Here is a 17,254-nt window from a genome sequence, read left to right on the forward strand (position 1 = left end):
CATCTAGAGATTGAATATTAGGCCACAAAACCTCATATTAAGTGACTCGGATCTGAAAGTCATATAAATAATACAGTGGGGTATGCTATAACGAATCTAATTGGTTCTAGAACCTTGTTCGTTATAGCATTCGATATAGGATTAATCCATTCCAGGCCCCCAAATACAACCACTTAACACTGAAAAATATAATATAAAATTGTAAAAATTGTAAAAAAGTGCATAAATATGCATCTAAACCCCTGAAATAAAGAATATCATTAATATTTGTAATAAAAAAACAATAAATTAGAAAAAAAAAAAATTTAAATAATGTTCGTTGTAGGAGTTTCGTTCGTTATAGCATTCTCAATTTTATAGGTAAAACCGTTCGTTATAGGAATATTCGTAGTAGGATCCGTTCGTTATAGCATACCCCACTGTATTACATTATCCTTCACCCTCATACTTAATTTCAGAGGAGTCACATAGCATGACAGTACCCTATGAAGTGTGAATTTGCTGTTGCATATAAAAGCATCTCTGATCCACAACATTCTTTGATATTGGCTAAAAGATATCAGTGAGGGCCACCACTTCAGATCCAGCTCACTTAGCACCTTAACCTGTTCACTGTTACACCCATGATATCACGGGCTACTGAGGTCCCCTCTTCAGGTTTCCCCCATATATAAACAGAATGATTCTGCAGAATGTGGGGTTCTTCTAAAATGTTTGAGAAGGATACTAGTCATATTGAGGCCTCTGGCATCTTTTCAAACTGCATCCCAAGTACAGTGAACCCTCACTTTACGCGGTCAATTAAACCAACGGCGGCCAGCGTAAAGTGAGAAACGCGTAAAGTGAACAACATAACATATGGGATTAATTGAAATAGAGACCGGGCAGACCCCCAAACTCCACTTTTTCAGACACAATACTTACGTTGTAGTAAAAATAACTTCTTAATTTTATGATGGTATGCACACACAATTAATAATTAAGAGAAATATCAATAATATTAGGTTTTTTAACACTTACATTAGTAGAAAAGATGGCTGGGCACACGGGGATGGGGGGTTGGTTCCGAGGCAGAGGGCCGAATATTGGCCCTCACCTGTATCACTTGTATCGCTATCCACCAGAGAGGCTTGCAGTGCCTCTTTGTCAAACCCCCTCAAAGTCCATATAAGTCCATGTCCTCACTATCATTATCACTATCACTGACTTGGGCCGGTTGTGGTGGGTGGCGGGTGAAAAACTCGGTAATGTTTTGATGACTGGGCGACCTTGTGCGCACCCTGCTCGCGCCGCTCTCCGCGTAAAAGGGTACACACACCCCGGAAAGTGAGCATTCCGTGTTCGGCAGGGTACCGCGTAAACGTCGAAACGCGTAAAGTGGGACCGCGTAAAGCGAGGGTTGACTGTACAGTACTGGACACGTTTGTCACCCGAGCTTTGATGCAATGTCTAGGTTATGCTCACTCCAGACTCCAGCTTTTCACGAGATTTTATTCAGGCTTCCTACTCGTTGTGGTCCAGATCGTGATGAACCTATACATAGTGGAATTGAGGAGGTGTCTGATCCTGATAATCCAGAGTATGAGAAACACTCTAGTGAGGAGAATGAAGACAAAATAGTCAGTGAAACTTTGTGTGGCAGGAGATAGTGCGTTGAGGTTCACATACCATTCTACCTACAATCTCCCTTGCTGGCTCTTGTTCTCTCTCTCTTATGGTTGACACCAATTGGAAGGAGGTGCAAAAGTAAGGACAGGGATACTGAAAGTGGGAGAAAGTGTGGTTGACATGGAACAAGAGCACGCGGTGGGAGAGGGAGGTCACAATCGCCTGCCACTACAACATGTACTATCACACCTCCCGCCACCACGCCATCCATACGGGACCCCCTATGCTTACCTACAACTTCTACAGACTCCACAGAACCCAACATGCTGCCTGATTAACCTGACCAACGTGTTATACTTGATGTTGCCAGGGACTGGTGAGACAGGGAAAGTTTCCAACTTGAACTCTTCAGTTTTGATAACTCTCGGTCAGGCATCACAGACGAGAGCATCACAGAAGAAGCAAACGTGTGAACTTCTTCCTACCGTTCTTCACAAATTATTTAGTGGCGCTCATTGCAGGTGAGACAAATAAATATTCTGATAGCTGGTATTGTGCTCCAGCCTCACTCATGCTTGCTCCAGTGGCAAGACACTACGTGTCAGAAATTTACCCATTCATGGCCCCCAACCCCCCCAAAAAAAAAAAACACGTGACGCCTGCTGGACCACCACTCAACGACCCCCTGACAGAGACAAGATGATCCTCCCCATACTGGTCAGATATTATGTGTTAAAGGAATATGCTTCCTTACTTAGGCTTTTCTAAGCATTTGCCTACAGGTGAAATGTTAACCTACATCTATTAAGGATAAAATCTTTCACCTACAAATTGACAATAACACATTTGCTGTAATCAGACATATCTAGTTGCCTCAACAATTGCAAGTTGCAATTGGAGTTGCAATTTCAAAATCTGTGGCATTACTAAAAATAGTAAAGTTTCTGGTGCACTCTAAGATTAAGAGAGAAAACGGAGGACTCAGGCGTCCTGATGTGAGAGAAAACGGACTCGTATGACGGGGGATGAAATAAAAAAAAGCATAGCTACATGTTTTGTGGACTACAGTATTAAGCGTACCCTTTTCATCACTTTGTAATAAACCTAGCCATGCCTATGTGTGTTTATGATATTTACCATAACATTATATATATGTATTTAGTGGGTATAAATGGTCGTAAAATGGGAAACTTGGGGTTGGGTCTTGGGTGCCTGGAACCAATTAGAATAAATCCCAAAGGTTCTGTACTTTCGTTATCGGCGGGGTCCCAATTAGGCGTGATAACCAAGGGATGACTGTATATACTTGTGACACTGGCCAGTTGCTTCTGGTGTTATGGTACAGGGGTACCAAGTGACAGCACTAGGATCCCGCTTCCTCTATCAAGGAATAAACAATTAAAATTTAAATTGAAAAAAAAAAAAAAACATTCAAATAAATTACTATCTTACAAGAATCCCTCCAATGTAAGTTATATTCACCCAGGTCGTTTGGGTGGCAAATTATGAGAAGAGCTTAGTCACTCTTAAGTAATGATAAATAAACACAGGCAGGCCTTCAGCGCCAACTGTCAAATCTTATCTCAAATAAATAAACAAACAAACGCCAGACATTCTGTCACCTCACCTCCCGCCCCCTCTGTTCAACCCTGGTGATTTCTTTATGTTTATTTTATATAATATCTCAGACTAAAGTTAGGATAATATAATTTGCATTGCTGAAATCCTTGCAAGACAGAGATTAATTTGAATATAAGCGTCATATATTTTGCTCAAGATATAAAAAATGTAGTACATTAGTGTACAATACTGTAGTACATTTTATAAAAAAAAATTCTACTGTATTTTTGGGTAGATTTACATAAATTTCTTCATTTATTTTCATACATTTACATGCACACACCATACTAAAAGAAACGTAAAAGAAATACTGTAAATGACTTTAGTGCAAAGCTGGAGTGCACATGTACTAATTTGATTACGGTACTAAAATTGTTATGTCTAGTGCGAATTACAACATGTTTATATTCAAATAAATCATTATCTTACAAGAATCCCAGCTATGTTAATTATATTCTCCCAGGTCATATCACTGGCATTTTAAAATGAGAGAAGCTTAGTAGGACTGTTAAATAAACACACAGAGACCTTCGCCTCAAACTTATCACCTCAACCCCCCAACCCCTCGCTGGGTGGCGTGGCTGGCTACGTCCCCCCCCCCCCCAGCCAGGCTTTTAGGCTTACAGTTTTTATCTTATATAATATCTCAGACTAAAGTTAAGAGATTATAATTTGCATTGCTGGAATCCTTGCAAGACAGCCAATAATTTGAATATAAATGTCATATATTTTGCTCAAGAGATAAAAATTGTTGTAGTACATTAGTGTACAGTATAGTACATTTTATAGTGCAAAGCTGGAGTGCACATGTACTAATTTGATTATGGTACTACAATTGTTTTGTCGAGTGCAAATTATAGCATGTTTATATTCAAATTAATCAGTATGTTACAAGAATCCCAGCTATGTTAATTATATTCACCCAGGTCATTTCACTGGCTTTTTATAAGAGAAGCTAAGTCACCTGAGAACTGATAAATATGCACGCGTTAGACCTGAGCATGTGCCAACTGTCAAACGTAATACCTCCCCTCCCCCCACGCCCCCTCGCACCCTCTCTCTCCCCCATCTGCTGGCATTGCTGGAATCCTTGTAAAACAGTGAATAATTTTAATATAAACATCATGTATTTTGCACAAGAGATAAAAATTAATCACCTGTATCACATTACAGTAGTGATTTAAGAGTAACAGTGTATATGTACATATATAGTATTCCACATACACGTAAGTATAAATAAAAAGTTTATGTGATGATCGGACAACGTCTATTTCGGTTTACGTCACGTTTCCAAGAACGTATCTAGGACGTTAACCGGCGCATGACTGTACTTCAATTATGTTCAATAATTGTTAAAATGACTAAAAAATTTAATATAAAACTTTTAAAATTATTGTATAGTACAACCTTCTTGATATTTACTAAAATGGTAAGGAATTTAAGCCCTAAAACCGATTACTGTATTGGCGGACTAATACTACAGCTGGTGGGCAGCCAAATGCAGGCGAAAACATGTTGGGACAAATTCGTAAGGAATTCGTTAACCGAGGGTTTGCTCGTTAACTGAAGTGAAGAATCTTATGGAAGGTAATTCGTTAACCAAAATTTTGTTAACCGAGGCGCTCGTTAACCGAGGGATCACTGTAATTGGTTCCAACTCACAGAAAAAGTACATACAAAGTACAGTACTGTACACCAGTAATAGAATTAACAAAACATTAAATATAAACAAAATACACTCCTGTACTGTACAGTATACTGTACAGTAATAAATAAAAAAACAATAGAATACTGTATTTTAACTTACTTTGAGGTGTGTTTGTCATATTACCGGCAGCTATGTTTACATATCAAACAGCTGATTGTAGAGGCAGTCGATGATGACATGCCATATTCTTCACAGGGTGCATTGGTTCTAATGCCTTCTTCAAGTTTCATAATAATTTCTGCACTGTATTGTATCAATATGTCAACTAAATTTTAGAATGACCAATAATTTTAATGTAAAAATGCAAAAATATTCAAGAGACCAACAAACTCGATGTTCACTCCACTGTAAACAAAGTTAAACTGAGAAGCGTTGGTGGGCGATTTGATCAGCTGATGGGCGCACAAGAACTGTTCCCTGTACTGTCTGTATTATCAATATGTCAACTAAATTTCAGAATGGCCAATAATTTCAATTTAAAAATGCAGAAATATTCAAGAGACCGACTTTCTTGATATTCACTTCACTGGAAACGAATGTAAACATAGAACCAATTACTGTATTGGCGGACGAGCCAATCAGCTGATGAGCACAACAAAATGTGTTTGTCGTAAGGATTTCATTAATCGAATTGAAAATCTTTATGGGAGCTAATTCATTAACCAAAATTTTGTTAACCGAACAATTCGTTAACCGAGGGACCACTGTATTTTGTAATCATATAATACTATGTACTTCTGTACAGAAGTCTTGAGTTAATAGTCTAATTGTGAAAGATGTACTGTTGACATTTCTAGAGTCTCTCCCTCCGGCGTTAAGCGAGGACTTACTGTGCATTCAGTATTAGTTGTTATAAGCTGGTGTTACTTTGAATCTTGATTACACGATTTAAGGAATAGTTTCATTGGTGTATGTTCAGTGTAATTATATGGAAATGTCATTTTCAACTGTCAGGTGGAGGTAGCAAAGGATTGTTTACATGATCCTGGTCTGTTAACCAAAGCTGTTATTTCAAAATGTGAGTCTGATTAATGGACCTAGAGGTTGAAGCACTGCTAAAAGAGAAGGATTATTCAGTAGTGGCCACGACAAGATGCTCAACAGAACCACTCTGGGTGATAGTTTGGCTGGTCCTTAAATGGTGGCCATGATGATGTTATCATGCAGTAAATGTCAAACATACAAGTGGATTGGAGTGTATTTGTTCAAAAATTAAAAAGTCCTCAGCCTTCTTACTTTTCAGGGTACCTTTAGGTGCAATCCCAGGTAAAGTAACATAGGATAACTAATGCATACAGTACAAGGTTAAGGCAGATGAGTTGGAAGATAGAGAAGAGGAAAAATAAATTCAGGATAAAATCCTATTCTTGATCTTGCTATAGGTTATTATAAAGTTAATGGAAATGTCATTCTGTCTTATTTAACACACAACCGAACCATTATAATGATTGAACAAATGGGGTGAGCCTAAGTTGATGTTTGTGTACAGTATTTGCACAGTATAAAATACAATTAAACTAAATATCATCTGGACATTTTGCAGGACAAATTAAGAATTACTCTACTAAACACAGTGATGAATAACATCCAGATAAAATTTGATCACAAAGGATTAGACTATTACCTTGACTTGAATTCAAAGGCTACACCTCCAAAAGACATTTGTGCATCATCTGTTATTCATTAAGCAAATTTCTCGAAATGATTACAAAAGATGAAATGTGTAAAACATGAACAAACATAAATGGATTGTTGATGAGATAGATAAGATAATTACCACAAGATTCCTACAGGCAGAGAAGCTCTAAAATTGAAAGCATAATTTATACGTACTATTGAGAAGCTCTTCCAAGTGGAATATGTAAACTTTATTTTCACTTGAGCCAACAGCCAAGATATAAGAAGGGGTGGAGTCTGATGGTGGTTGCCAAAGAAGATGCTGGATAGATTTCCTCACCACCACCAATTTTGTCATCAACTCCAAGTCACAGCTCCGATAAACTCGTACCTGTCTAGAAGAAATTTCCCAGAAAATATTTATTCAATATAAATTTTTACTAAATTTAATGACCTTTCAACAGTTTAGTGCACTCTCACTTCTGTAAATACAGTAATACTTTTACAAGCTCCATGAGAATGGTTCAATATTTTTATTTTTTGAGTTTCGAGTAAAACTCAGATACAAGGGGTCTTTCTTATATGTTGTATTTCATCATCCATTTTTTATATTAATGTGTGTGTATCAGAACATGATGCATAAATTGTGTTAATAACATGTATTATAATGTAAAAATAACCATTATAGGTAATAACAGTGCCCTACAAGTGTTACATTTCTACAAAGTCAAATATGTCAGTCACTTGAGGTATGAGGAGTGACTCACCTCTCACACGACTGCATGCCATTGTTATGTGTAAGTAAACACAGAATTTGCAGAAAAGACATCTCAATGTACTAGTGTGTCTTATGACGAAAGAAAGCAGGGCCATGCACAGGACCTGTCAGATGGGAGAGCTGAGAGTTTGCAAAAAGGGCATCACCCCCTGAGGGAGGAGGCGAGCAAAGTGAGCCTTTACAGCTCGGGGTCTAGGGCCATTTTGAGACCATATGCAGTTGCTATGAATGTCCCTTGAATTTGGCAAAATACCGGTTGTCAATATGTTCTTCAACTTAGTGTATAGATGAATCATAAGCCATACAATGACATTATTAGATAATTTAGTTACAACATAAACTAATAAAATCAAAGCTCTGTCACAAAAGCACACCACATATAATATTAATACAGTGGTAAATCGTTAAATGAAATCTCGTTAACCGAGGGATCACTGTATCCCATTGAAATAATGGATTTGGTTAACAAACGACTCTGTAGAACGAATTGTGTTCGTTAACCGAGGGACCACTGCATATCAATACAGTATTATTTTAACTTTCCTCCTTTTAATTTTAATAAAGCATGCAGTCTTCAACAGTTATCTTAGAGGTCACAGAATCAGGATTATATTTCATTGCAAATGAATGCAGGGAACCCTTAGTCTTTCGTATATGAGACACCATTTCCTAAGCGACATCATATTCGCTACAGCATCTTGCTACAGACCAACTACTCTCTAACTTCTGTAACAACTCCAGGTTCTGAGCTACAGTAAGCAGCGTGCACTTCCTTTTGGGTGCCATCACTAAGCAACATTCACAAGGCACAAGAAACCAGGCACAAAAACAGTCACCGGGCACAATCGAGAGGCAGCGAGATGGTGTGTACACACTGAGACTAGTGGCAGGAGATGCGGACTGGGTCCATTTTAGCAGTGGAGGAGTAAACACGGCATTTAGACTGAGAGAGAGAGACCGGATAGGAATTTGCCATATCCATACGTCAACTGGACCAACCAAAATCCGCATGTGACACTGAGAGATAGAAAACCTTGTTCAGAGCTAAAAGGGTATCCTGCCCTTGTAATGAAAGGGTTGGCAAGGTTTTGCTAAGAGACAGACAAGAAGGTTTGGGTAAATGGAGAGAGTGAAGGAGACCAATCAGGTAAGGAAATGATTGAGTTTGAATGTGGAGTAGAGGGCAGCTAAGGGATGGCCAAGAAAAGACCTTAAAGATAAGAGCCTGATGAGAGACTGCATGATACCATGCAGCTTGGAAAGCTGCCTTCCAATAATCATGGCTCACTCATGCAAGCCTGGAAAATGGGCAAAAACTGGAGTTGCCCTTGAAGATGATGATATATACAGTGTATCAGTTGTGTAATGGAGAAAAAATTATGACTATTTTCATACAAATTTTAAAAACACCTACCCATCCTGTGATCCAATTGACAGGTACTTATAGTCTGGACTGAATGAGAATTCTGTGATATCTTTTGGGATTTTCCTGGGGTCTGATTCTGGAATTAGTGTATGCAGGAAGACTGGATCTGAAAATGAATATGGTGATTTAACAAGATATGTAACACTAACGATACAAAGACATGCATTTAAACTTAACAGCAGCTTTACATGGTAAAAACTGATACCTAGTAAAATGCACAACAGGAAGACTAAGTCATATGGCAATAATCACATCACTACCTGGTGATAAAACCAAATCTTAAAAATAAGGGCAAGGTCACTGACATTCAAACTTAGCCTTGGAATCTTTTGAAAACGAATGACCTAAAGGGTCTTGACAAGTTTTTCACACAAGTAATTAGCCTGTAGAGAGCATGAAAAGAAGGACAGGGTACTACAACCTTGTCAGTTCTAAGCTCCGTCCTGTTGACACATATTTAAATTTTCAATGATTTGACGAAGAAGTAATAGGCATATCTTCTATGGATGCAATTCTTGGGATAAAATCTTAACATTTTCCATGCAGCTTGAACAAAATACTTTAGGGGCCACTGTTCCGTAAAGCCTACCCGAATAAAGGCACCCAAGTCAAGTCCCTTATTTTCTGTAGGTGGTTTCAGCTCCTCTCACTCCTCCTCCTACTTGATGTATAAAGAAGCAGCAGAGTCTAATTTAATTTTCCTTTGAGAATGAGACATTTATTATACAGAAAAATCAGGAAATCCCTGATGAACTGCTGCAAGATGGCAAAAAGTATGTTGAGTTACAAGACATTCAGTCTTACTAGTCATGGAACCACCACACTGTGATCCCAAGACTTTAGGTGAAGGAAGCAAATGGGTCTGATTATTTATTATTGTTGTCATTTTGGAAGGGTCTTCAGCAACTTGGGCAGTATTGCAGCAAGAGCCTACCAAGTCTAAAGTAAAATATACTGCACTATTAAACTATATAGTGGTATGTAAATTATTCAAACCAGTGCCTTCATATTATACACTATAGTGCTGTACACTATATCCAATGCAAATGGTAACAACTATTTCGAAAATAATTCTATAATACAGTAAAGATTTAAAACATACTTAAAATAAAATGCATATCAAACTTGAAAATAAAACTAAATTATTAATAAAATCAATATAGACTTAATGCAAACGAATAGCAGCAAAGTCATGAAATGCTTTTAAAATAAGAGTCATCCACTACAAAAGGGCATTTATATATTAAAATACAGTGAACCCTCGAAGATCCGGACTAAAAAGGGGGACCACCTGTCTGAAAAAGCTGATTGTCCAAATCTTCCGGCGAACGTACTGAATGTATAAAAACAATAAATAACGATATAAAAAATACCAAAAATACAGTACAGGTACATATTAGCCTGACCACTGGGGTTAGCTATACAGATTTTTTCCTGTGAAAAAGCCATAATTTTGAGCAACATATTACTGTACTCTGTATTCAAATATACTATACTAAAGGACCAGTTTTTATCTCTTGTGAAAACTATGTAATGTTTATACTCAAATAATCCGCTATCTTGCAAGGATTCCAGTACTGCAAGTTAAATTCGGTTAAGTTTAGCCTGCTACATTTTATACGATAAAAACTTTCAGCCTAGCACTACCTTCACCCTGGCTGGGAGGGGGGAGGTGTTGATAGCAGGTGGGGAAGTTACCAAGTGTGTGGTTATCAGATCAAATACTGTAGAGGAAGTTTAAATTTTTCGCTTGTAAAATATCAATGAATTGAATTGGCAGAATATAACTTTCATAGCTGGAATTCCTTAAGATGGTGATTTATTTGAGTTCAAACATCCCATAGTTTCCATTAGACAAAAATTTTAGTAATTATTTAGTACATTTTAGCACAGGTTTGCCCTTATGACATTTATTTTTATATTTTTTCACAATATGTATTTAGGATGGTGTGTGCATGTAAATAAGTAAAATTAAATGAAGAAAGTTATGTATATCTACCCGAAAATACGAGTTGAAAAACTTGTACTCAAATGTACTACACTAAAGGACTAAAATATTTATCTCTTGTGCAAACTATGTGATTTTTATACTCAAGTTATTCGCAAACTTGCAAGGATTCCAGTAATGCAAGTTATATTCTGCTAAGTTTAGTCTGACATTTTATAAGATAAAAACTTTAAGCCTAAAACTACTGTACCTTCCCCCTGTTTTGGGAATGCTTCTTAGTGAGGCTTCTAAGCCCAGAGCCCAGAATTTAATTAGAACTATATTTATGGATTCCAGTAGTTTAGACTCAAGGAAAACATCCCCAGCATCCAGAAACATTCTGGGGAAGTGGGCTAGTGTCCATCTGAGCAAGATGTCTAGTTTAGACACTCGGAAACTTTTCCCAGTAACTGGAAAAAGTTCAGGGATAAGGAATTTTTCCGGGTTTGAGAAAGTTGTCTTGTTTGCTGGAAATCTCTCATCCCAGGAAGTGCTCTGCACCAATTGTTCCGGCTAACGGGGATATCACTGTATTTAAGTATCTTAACTCTCTCGCACACACAATAAGTTTTAAGTTACTGTTACCATAACAAAAGTCATATGGGACCATTCTTGGGAGGTCTGGTCATCTTTGTTCTGTAGCCAATTTATCCCACAAGAAATAGTTTTTTGCATGATTTACACATGACCAGCTTCGTTATTGTTTTGGCTTTGACACTAGTAAAAAAAAGAAATAATAATAATAATAGGATGAGAATAAGACTGTTTTTTCACTCTGAATAAAGAAAAAAAATTCCCAGCATCATATCTCTGACATATTTTCACAAATCTACCAAGGTATTATGTAGGTACAGAAGTAGAATTTTATGAACTTTACACCAGCGGCTTTAAAATTTTGATACAGCTAATTATGGGGAGGGTGTGGGAGAGGAAATAAAGAGACAAATGTGTCCTGCCGCACAGCTGACGGAAGGAAATTGATGAACAGCGGACCAAATTTTTAACCCGATAACTGCGGTAGAATGATTTGCCTATGAACCCCCGGTGCGCAAAAAACACATACAGTAGAACCTTGATAAATCTGACTAATTGGGGCAGACCCTAGTCCGAAAAATTGGAAAGTCCAAAAAAAATTAATATATAAGGCGGGGGTGGGGAGTTTAGAGATAACACTGCTTAACTAACCTGTTTAAAGAAAATCAGTTGTTGTTATGTTATTACTGCATTTCAACAACTAAGATCTTTAAGTGTATAACGAGGTTATTAAAAGAATATTACATCAACAACAAAAAAAACATAAGAAACAGAACTCTCTGGGTTGAAAATCAGACATGTATGTCAGGTTGTCACCGAGATGATTGTTATTTACTGTAAAGTGTTATATGTAAGTAACCACAGAATTTGTCTTATGAATAAAGAGAAAACTGTATACTGTACAGTACTATAAAGATAAAAATAAGAACAAATAAGTGTAGGAGTATATTGTATGAGAGCAGCTGGCAGAGGGGAGGGTAGGGAGGGGGTAGCATGGGTGGGTGGCTCCCTCCCCCTCTCTTTCCCCCAAGATTCCCTTAACATTTCTTTATGCAATTTCACCACAATTCTCATATAATTTAGGATCATTTGGTGCCACGTTGATAAAATATTATCCTAAAAGAATCAGCTTTACTGAAAAAAGAATTCCACACTGAACACCATGAGTCATTTCATACTCATTTGTTTACAAGAGCAAACAGCTAATCGGCTTACCAGAATGTCTGTCTTCAACACTTAGTAAATTAGTACAGTACAGTTGTGTATTTATCATCACTACATAAATACTATTGCAGTGTATTTATCACCATTTAATAAATACTATTGTAGTACATTTATCATCACTTAAGTAATATTATAGTGCAAAGTATTAATCCCCAGCCTGCTTACATACTCAAGTGTCTCAATCTTAGTTGGCCTATAGCAAATCTTATTAGACCACTGTGCAATATTCAGTAAGTGTGGTTCAGTTCATGAGATTTTTTATTTAATTTTTCCCATTTCTTTAACTTTTTTTTTTTAGTATTTCTGGTGACCAGAACATCTAAGAGTCCGAAAAAAGCGAATTCCTAAATATTGAAGTCCAATTTATCAAGGTTTAACTGTATATAGATTTTCCACAAACATCATTTTAACTCTTGTGGATTAAAATATAATATGTAGAAGAATGTGGAAACCAAATATGAGTCCATTACTTACCTTAGTTTGGCCTCCAGTCTCTTAGGGGACAAAAAAAAGATTCTAACCTCTATTGCTCACCCCAACACTCAACTTATTTGACAATTTCACTAAAAGTTAATATAGTTGAAGTTTTTAACATTATTCTCAATAGATCTTGAATGTTTCACCTATAAGTACAGTATATATATCTTATGGTAATACCGTACATACAGGTAGTAAGTAGTAAGCAGCTACCAAACAGGGAGGCACTACCACCTGGGAAGATATTGGAAGCATAATGTGTTGTCTAATGGTAGACCCTGCTGCCATATGGCAACACAAAAATTGTGACCAAGTCCCAGGTTGCTGATCTGACTTTCTGCCTCATTTACAAACAATGGTCTCAATTGTTTCTCTTAGACAACACAACATATAATTATAATGTATTGTATATCATTTCTCACTCTTGATTTATTTTTTCAATTTTGTATTTATTTATGGTTATTATTTATATTATTTGTATTATTTTATTTTTACTTGTATTAATTTGCTATTAATTATATTAATTGTTGTAATAATTATTATAATAATAATAATAATAATAATAATAATAATAATAATAATAATAATAATAATAATAATAGATATTATTATTATTATTATAATCATTATTTATTATTATATTTTCACCCCCCAGGCCCTGATGTGGGTCATTACCTGTGCCCGGGTGGGCTAATCTAAAAAAAATAAATAAATAAAAAAATAAATAAAAAATAAAATAAAAAAAAAGGACATTCTGAAACAACACCCGGGGCACACTAGTCGGACGTTCTGGAACGTTACCCGAGACTTAAGGGTTAAAATGTGCTATATCTTATACAGTATCATCTCTAATTCTGCTGTACATACAGTACATATGATTCTGATGGAAGGCAGCAGTGTTTGTGTAGCCCCTCTCCAAGGACTAACTCAACAGAGCACAAGTTAAACCACCAAATTTTGAGGCAATTTAGCAAAACAGAATAGGACAACTCTACATTAAATGTAGAAACAATGCCACAAAGGATGCACTATCTCTGTTTACACAGTTGTCCAAGGAGGGAGGGTGCAAAAGTAAGATGCTATAATGTCTATCAGTGGTACAGGTTTACACTACAGCAAAGTCTAGTTTGACAAGTAGAATATTAAAGTAAATCTTACTAGTAAACGGGAGTTTGGAAGACCAAGGTGAGGGATTCAGTGACGAAAGTTCTTTAGAGATTTACCAAAATTTCTTCTTCCAACACAGATACATGCAAAACTGTGAAAGACAGTGAAAAACCTTATCTTGTTTAAGAAAAGTTAAAACATAAGACTTCCAACAAACCTGCCATAGGGTCCGATGAAGCACGAATTGCAATCTCCCGATCACCAAAGGAATAAGCACACCAAGTATCTGACATTTCTGAAACAAAAATTTTGAATATTATCTTTGGCACCACAATTCCATTAGATTACAATTTTCCATTCCCACCAAAAAAGGGTGGCACTAAAACTGTATGTTATCTAAAGGTAGATAATGAACTGAGTTTCTAAAATCCTGCTTCATAGCTAAGAGGAGATGAGGATAATATGCATGAAAGTGTCAACACCACAAATCCCCAAATCCGATGGCATGTCTGTAAGACGTTAGGTGATCTGGTAATTCTGACTTTTCTAATCAACCATCTACATGTATGCAAATTGATCTAGTTTATTAAATCTGGCTGACTAGATGTCAGTGAACAGTTGAATTGAGAAAACATAACTTGTGATTCTCAATCCACTTCATGGAGTGCCTTGGCCATATACTGTACTGTATGTTAAATGTTCACAAGCCCAATGATCACTCCATTCCCAACAATGAGCATAAGACCTCTTGGTGGTAAGAGACCAGGTCAATTCCTCAGTCTGGCACACAGGGGGTCCCTGGGTTATGAACGGGTTCCGTTCCTGAGGATATTCTTAAGTTGAAAATGTACGCAAGTCGAAACACATGCTATGTGCATACTGTACTTACAGAACATTGTTTAAAATCCCACTATATCATAGCCTATGTCCTTATATACATCTAAAATCACTTAATTTAAGAAAAAATGAGAAATAGAATGACAAAATACAGTAAATGAAAGTAAAAAATAAGTCATCAGGTAAACAAAATACTGTACTGTAAATTTAAAGTTTGGACTCAATTATATCGGCGGGTATTTTATTAAGTCGGATGTTTGTAAGTCGGGGACCTCCTGTACATTATTCTCTGACTGGAATCTTTCAAGGCTTTAGCATCTTACATACCTTTGAAATATTTTTCTCTGAATGATATCGTTTAGGGCTTTAGCAACAGATCTTCTTTTCATCATTCTCTGAGATGGTTCTATATTTATTACTCCAACCAAACTTAGAAAACTCTGTAGATACCTAAAATTTTGTATCCTCCTTATCTTCTCTTCCTCAGACTTTTTTTTTATACCACAGCCTTAATTGTTAGAACTTACAGTACTTTTAGCTTTTTCCCTTGCACTCTTACAAATTCTATTACAAGATGACAAAACTCCACTAAATTCTCTTCTTTTAGTACAGAGCCATCCACAAATACTGACATATTCACTTTTCCTTTTCTGCCATTATTTTTCAGACTTACTGCTCTAATTAATTAACCAAGACAGCCCTATTTCTTTTTTATTTACACTCGCTCGTTTATCGTATCATTCTTAACGTAAGCACTTTCCAAAGAATTTTTTTTTATCTTTTCCCCTCAAATGTATAATTTTCATCCCTGCCAAAAATTTATTTCTATAAACTTGACTGTTTTTTCCAACCTTTAAATTAAGGACATGTTTTCACTCTGTTATCATTCTCACAAATCTTCACAACTGATAAATTATGAAACATTATGTTTTGCTAATATATTTTTCATGAACTTAAATTTGCAAAATTATGTGACTGTAATTCTGTAGGCTGAAATGAAGAACTTAGCAATGAAATGAGTACTGTACACTATCAGGTGCACTTAACAATGGTGGAACAACCCTTTCACTGGATAAGTATCATGTCATGGGAGTGGGGTTACCCAATAGTTACTGAATGCTAAGAATCAGGAGATCAACATCTTTCCAGCTACCATGATATCATAGCAGGAAAGGCTGGTAATCCAGTAAATATCACATAGAGAGGACCACCAGTCTGGTGTAGGGTTACATAGGTCAGACCTTTTCTGAACTGTTGCTGGACCAAGCTATTATAAAACCTGCCCTGGTGTAGCCTGGATTTGATCCTGCACAAATAGAGTGGTACACTGATGTGGTAAGCACTCCATCATAGAGTGGGTGAAAGGCTGATAAACAAACACAAAACAAATATGTATTTTACTCTTAATTTAGGAAATATAAAAATAATAGCATTAATATGCATGATAAATTAAATCTTATCATCAACAGTGTAAATACTATATTGCAAAAAAATGTATGTTCTCTTCATTATGTAGAGCAAATTCTACCATGGCATAAAATAGTACAGTCATACACAAAGAAAGCACTTAAGATTCTGATCTGCATATGATGAAAACATATTGTACAGTATACAAATATATCCACTACTTTCTACTAACCTGACTCCCCAGGACAGACTAAAGGTCCCCACTCAACCTTGTACACTGGCTTTTGATGATAGTAGGCAAATGCTGTAACACGTCCAGAAGATACATCTGTCCACCCTACCTGACCTAAGCCAGTGCCAAACAGTAATCGCCCATCGTGAGCTGGGTGCCAAGAAAGCTGTTGGAGGAAAAAATATAATGAAACTTTTTTGCCAAATATTCATAAGATTAGAGTATATTAATATTGAGGTAGGGCCTTGGGTTAGGGGCCCAACTGGACCACTGGTTAATACAAGCCTACCTGGAATCAAGGTGTTAGACCTGTCTTTCAAGTGAGGGTCCCACTTTGAGAATTACGACAAAAGACTAACTGCTCACACTGAACATCCAATCTGATATTAACTAGTTAGTAGATACCTTGAATGGATCCTCATGTTCTTTAATAATGGAGAGCCCCTAATATCCTCTCAAAGTAAAATTTTACATGCATTTTGGTTAATTTCTGAAGCAGAAAACTCACAAAGCTTCCCAACAATAGAGATTTTCCAATTAAACTGAAGCTTGAACCTCAGAGAGTCAAGGAAACAAAACCATCAAAAGACAGACATATTACTGAACATAAAATTAGATAACTTGACACAGAATGGATGACATCGGCTCCCAAGCCAGCATGCCAATTGAATCCACACTGAATCATGATCAAA

At 36.5% G+C, this 17,254-nt stretch overlaps 1 protein-coding gene across 1 annotated transcript in view; it reads right to left on the bottom strand.

The window, feature by feature from the left end:
* LOC121877245 (gem-associated protein 5-like) overlaps nt 1-17,254 on the bottom strand; it is a gene marked incomplete at its 3' end in the record, with an annotated part of 94,779 nt that overhangs the window by 45,977 nt on the left and 31,548 nt on the right. The window contains 4 exon segments of the mRNA XM_042382891.1: nt 6,770-6,948; nt 8,746-8,863; nt 14,304-14,381; nt 16,563-16,728. Of these exon segments, the coding sequence (XP_042238825.1) occupies nt 6,770-6,948; nt 8,746-8,863; nt 14,304-14,381; nt 16,563-16,728 (541 nt within the window).

The sequence above is a fragment of the Homarus americanus genome, unplaced genomic scaffold, assembly GCF_018991925.1.
Source record: "Homarus americanus isolate GMGI-L3 unplaced genomic scaffold, GMGI_Hamer_2.0 scaffold367, whole genome shotgun sequence".
Classification (NCBI taxonomy): domain Eukaryota; kingdom Metazoa; phylum Arthropoda; class Malacostraca; order Decapoda; family Nephropidae; genus Homarus; species Homarus americanus.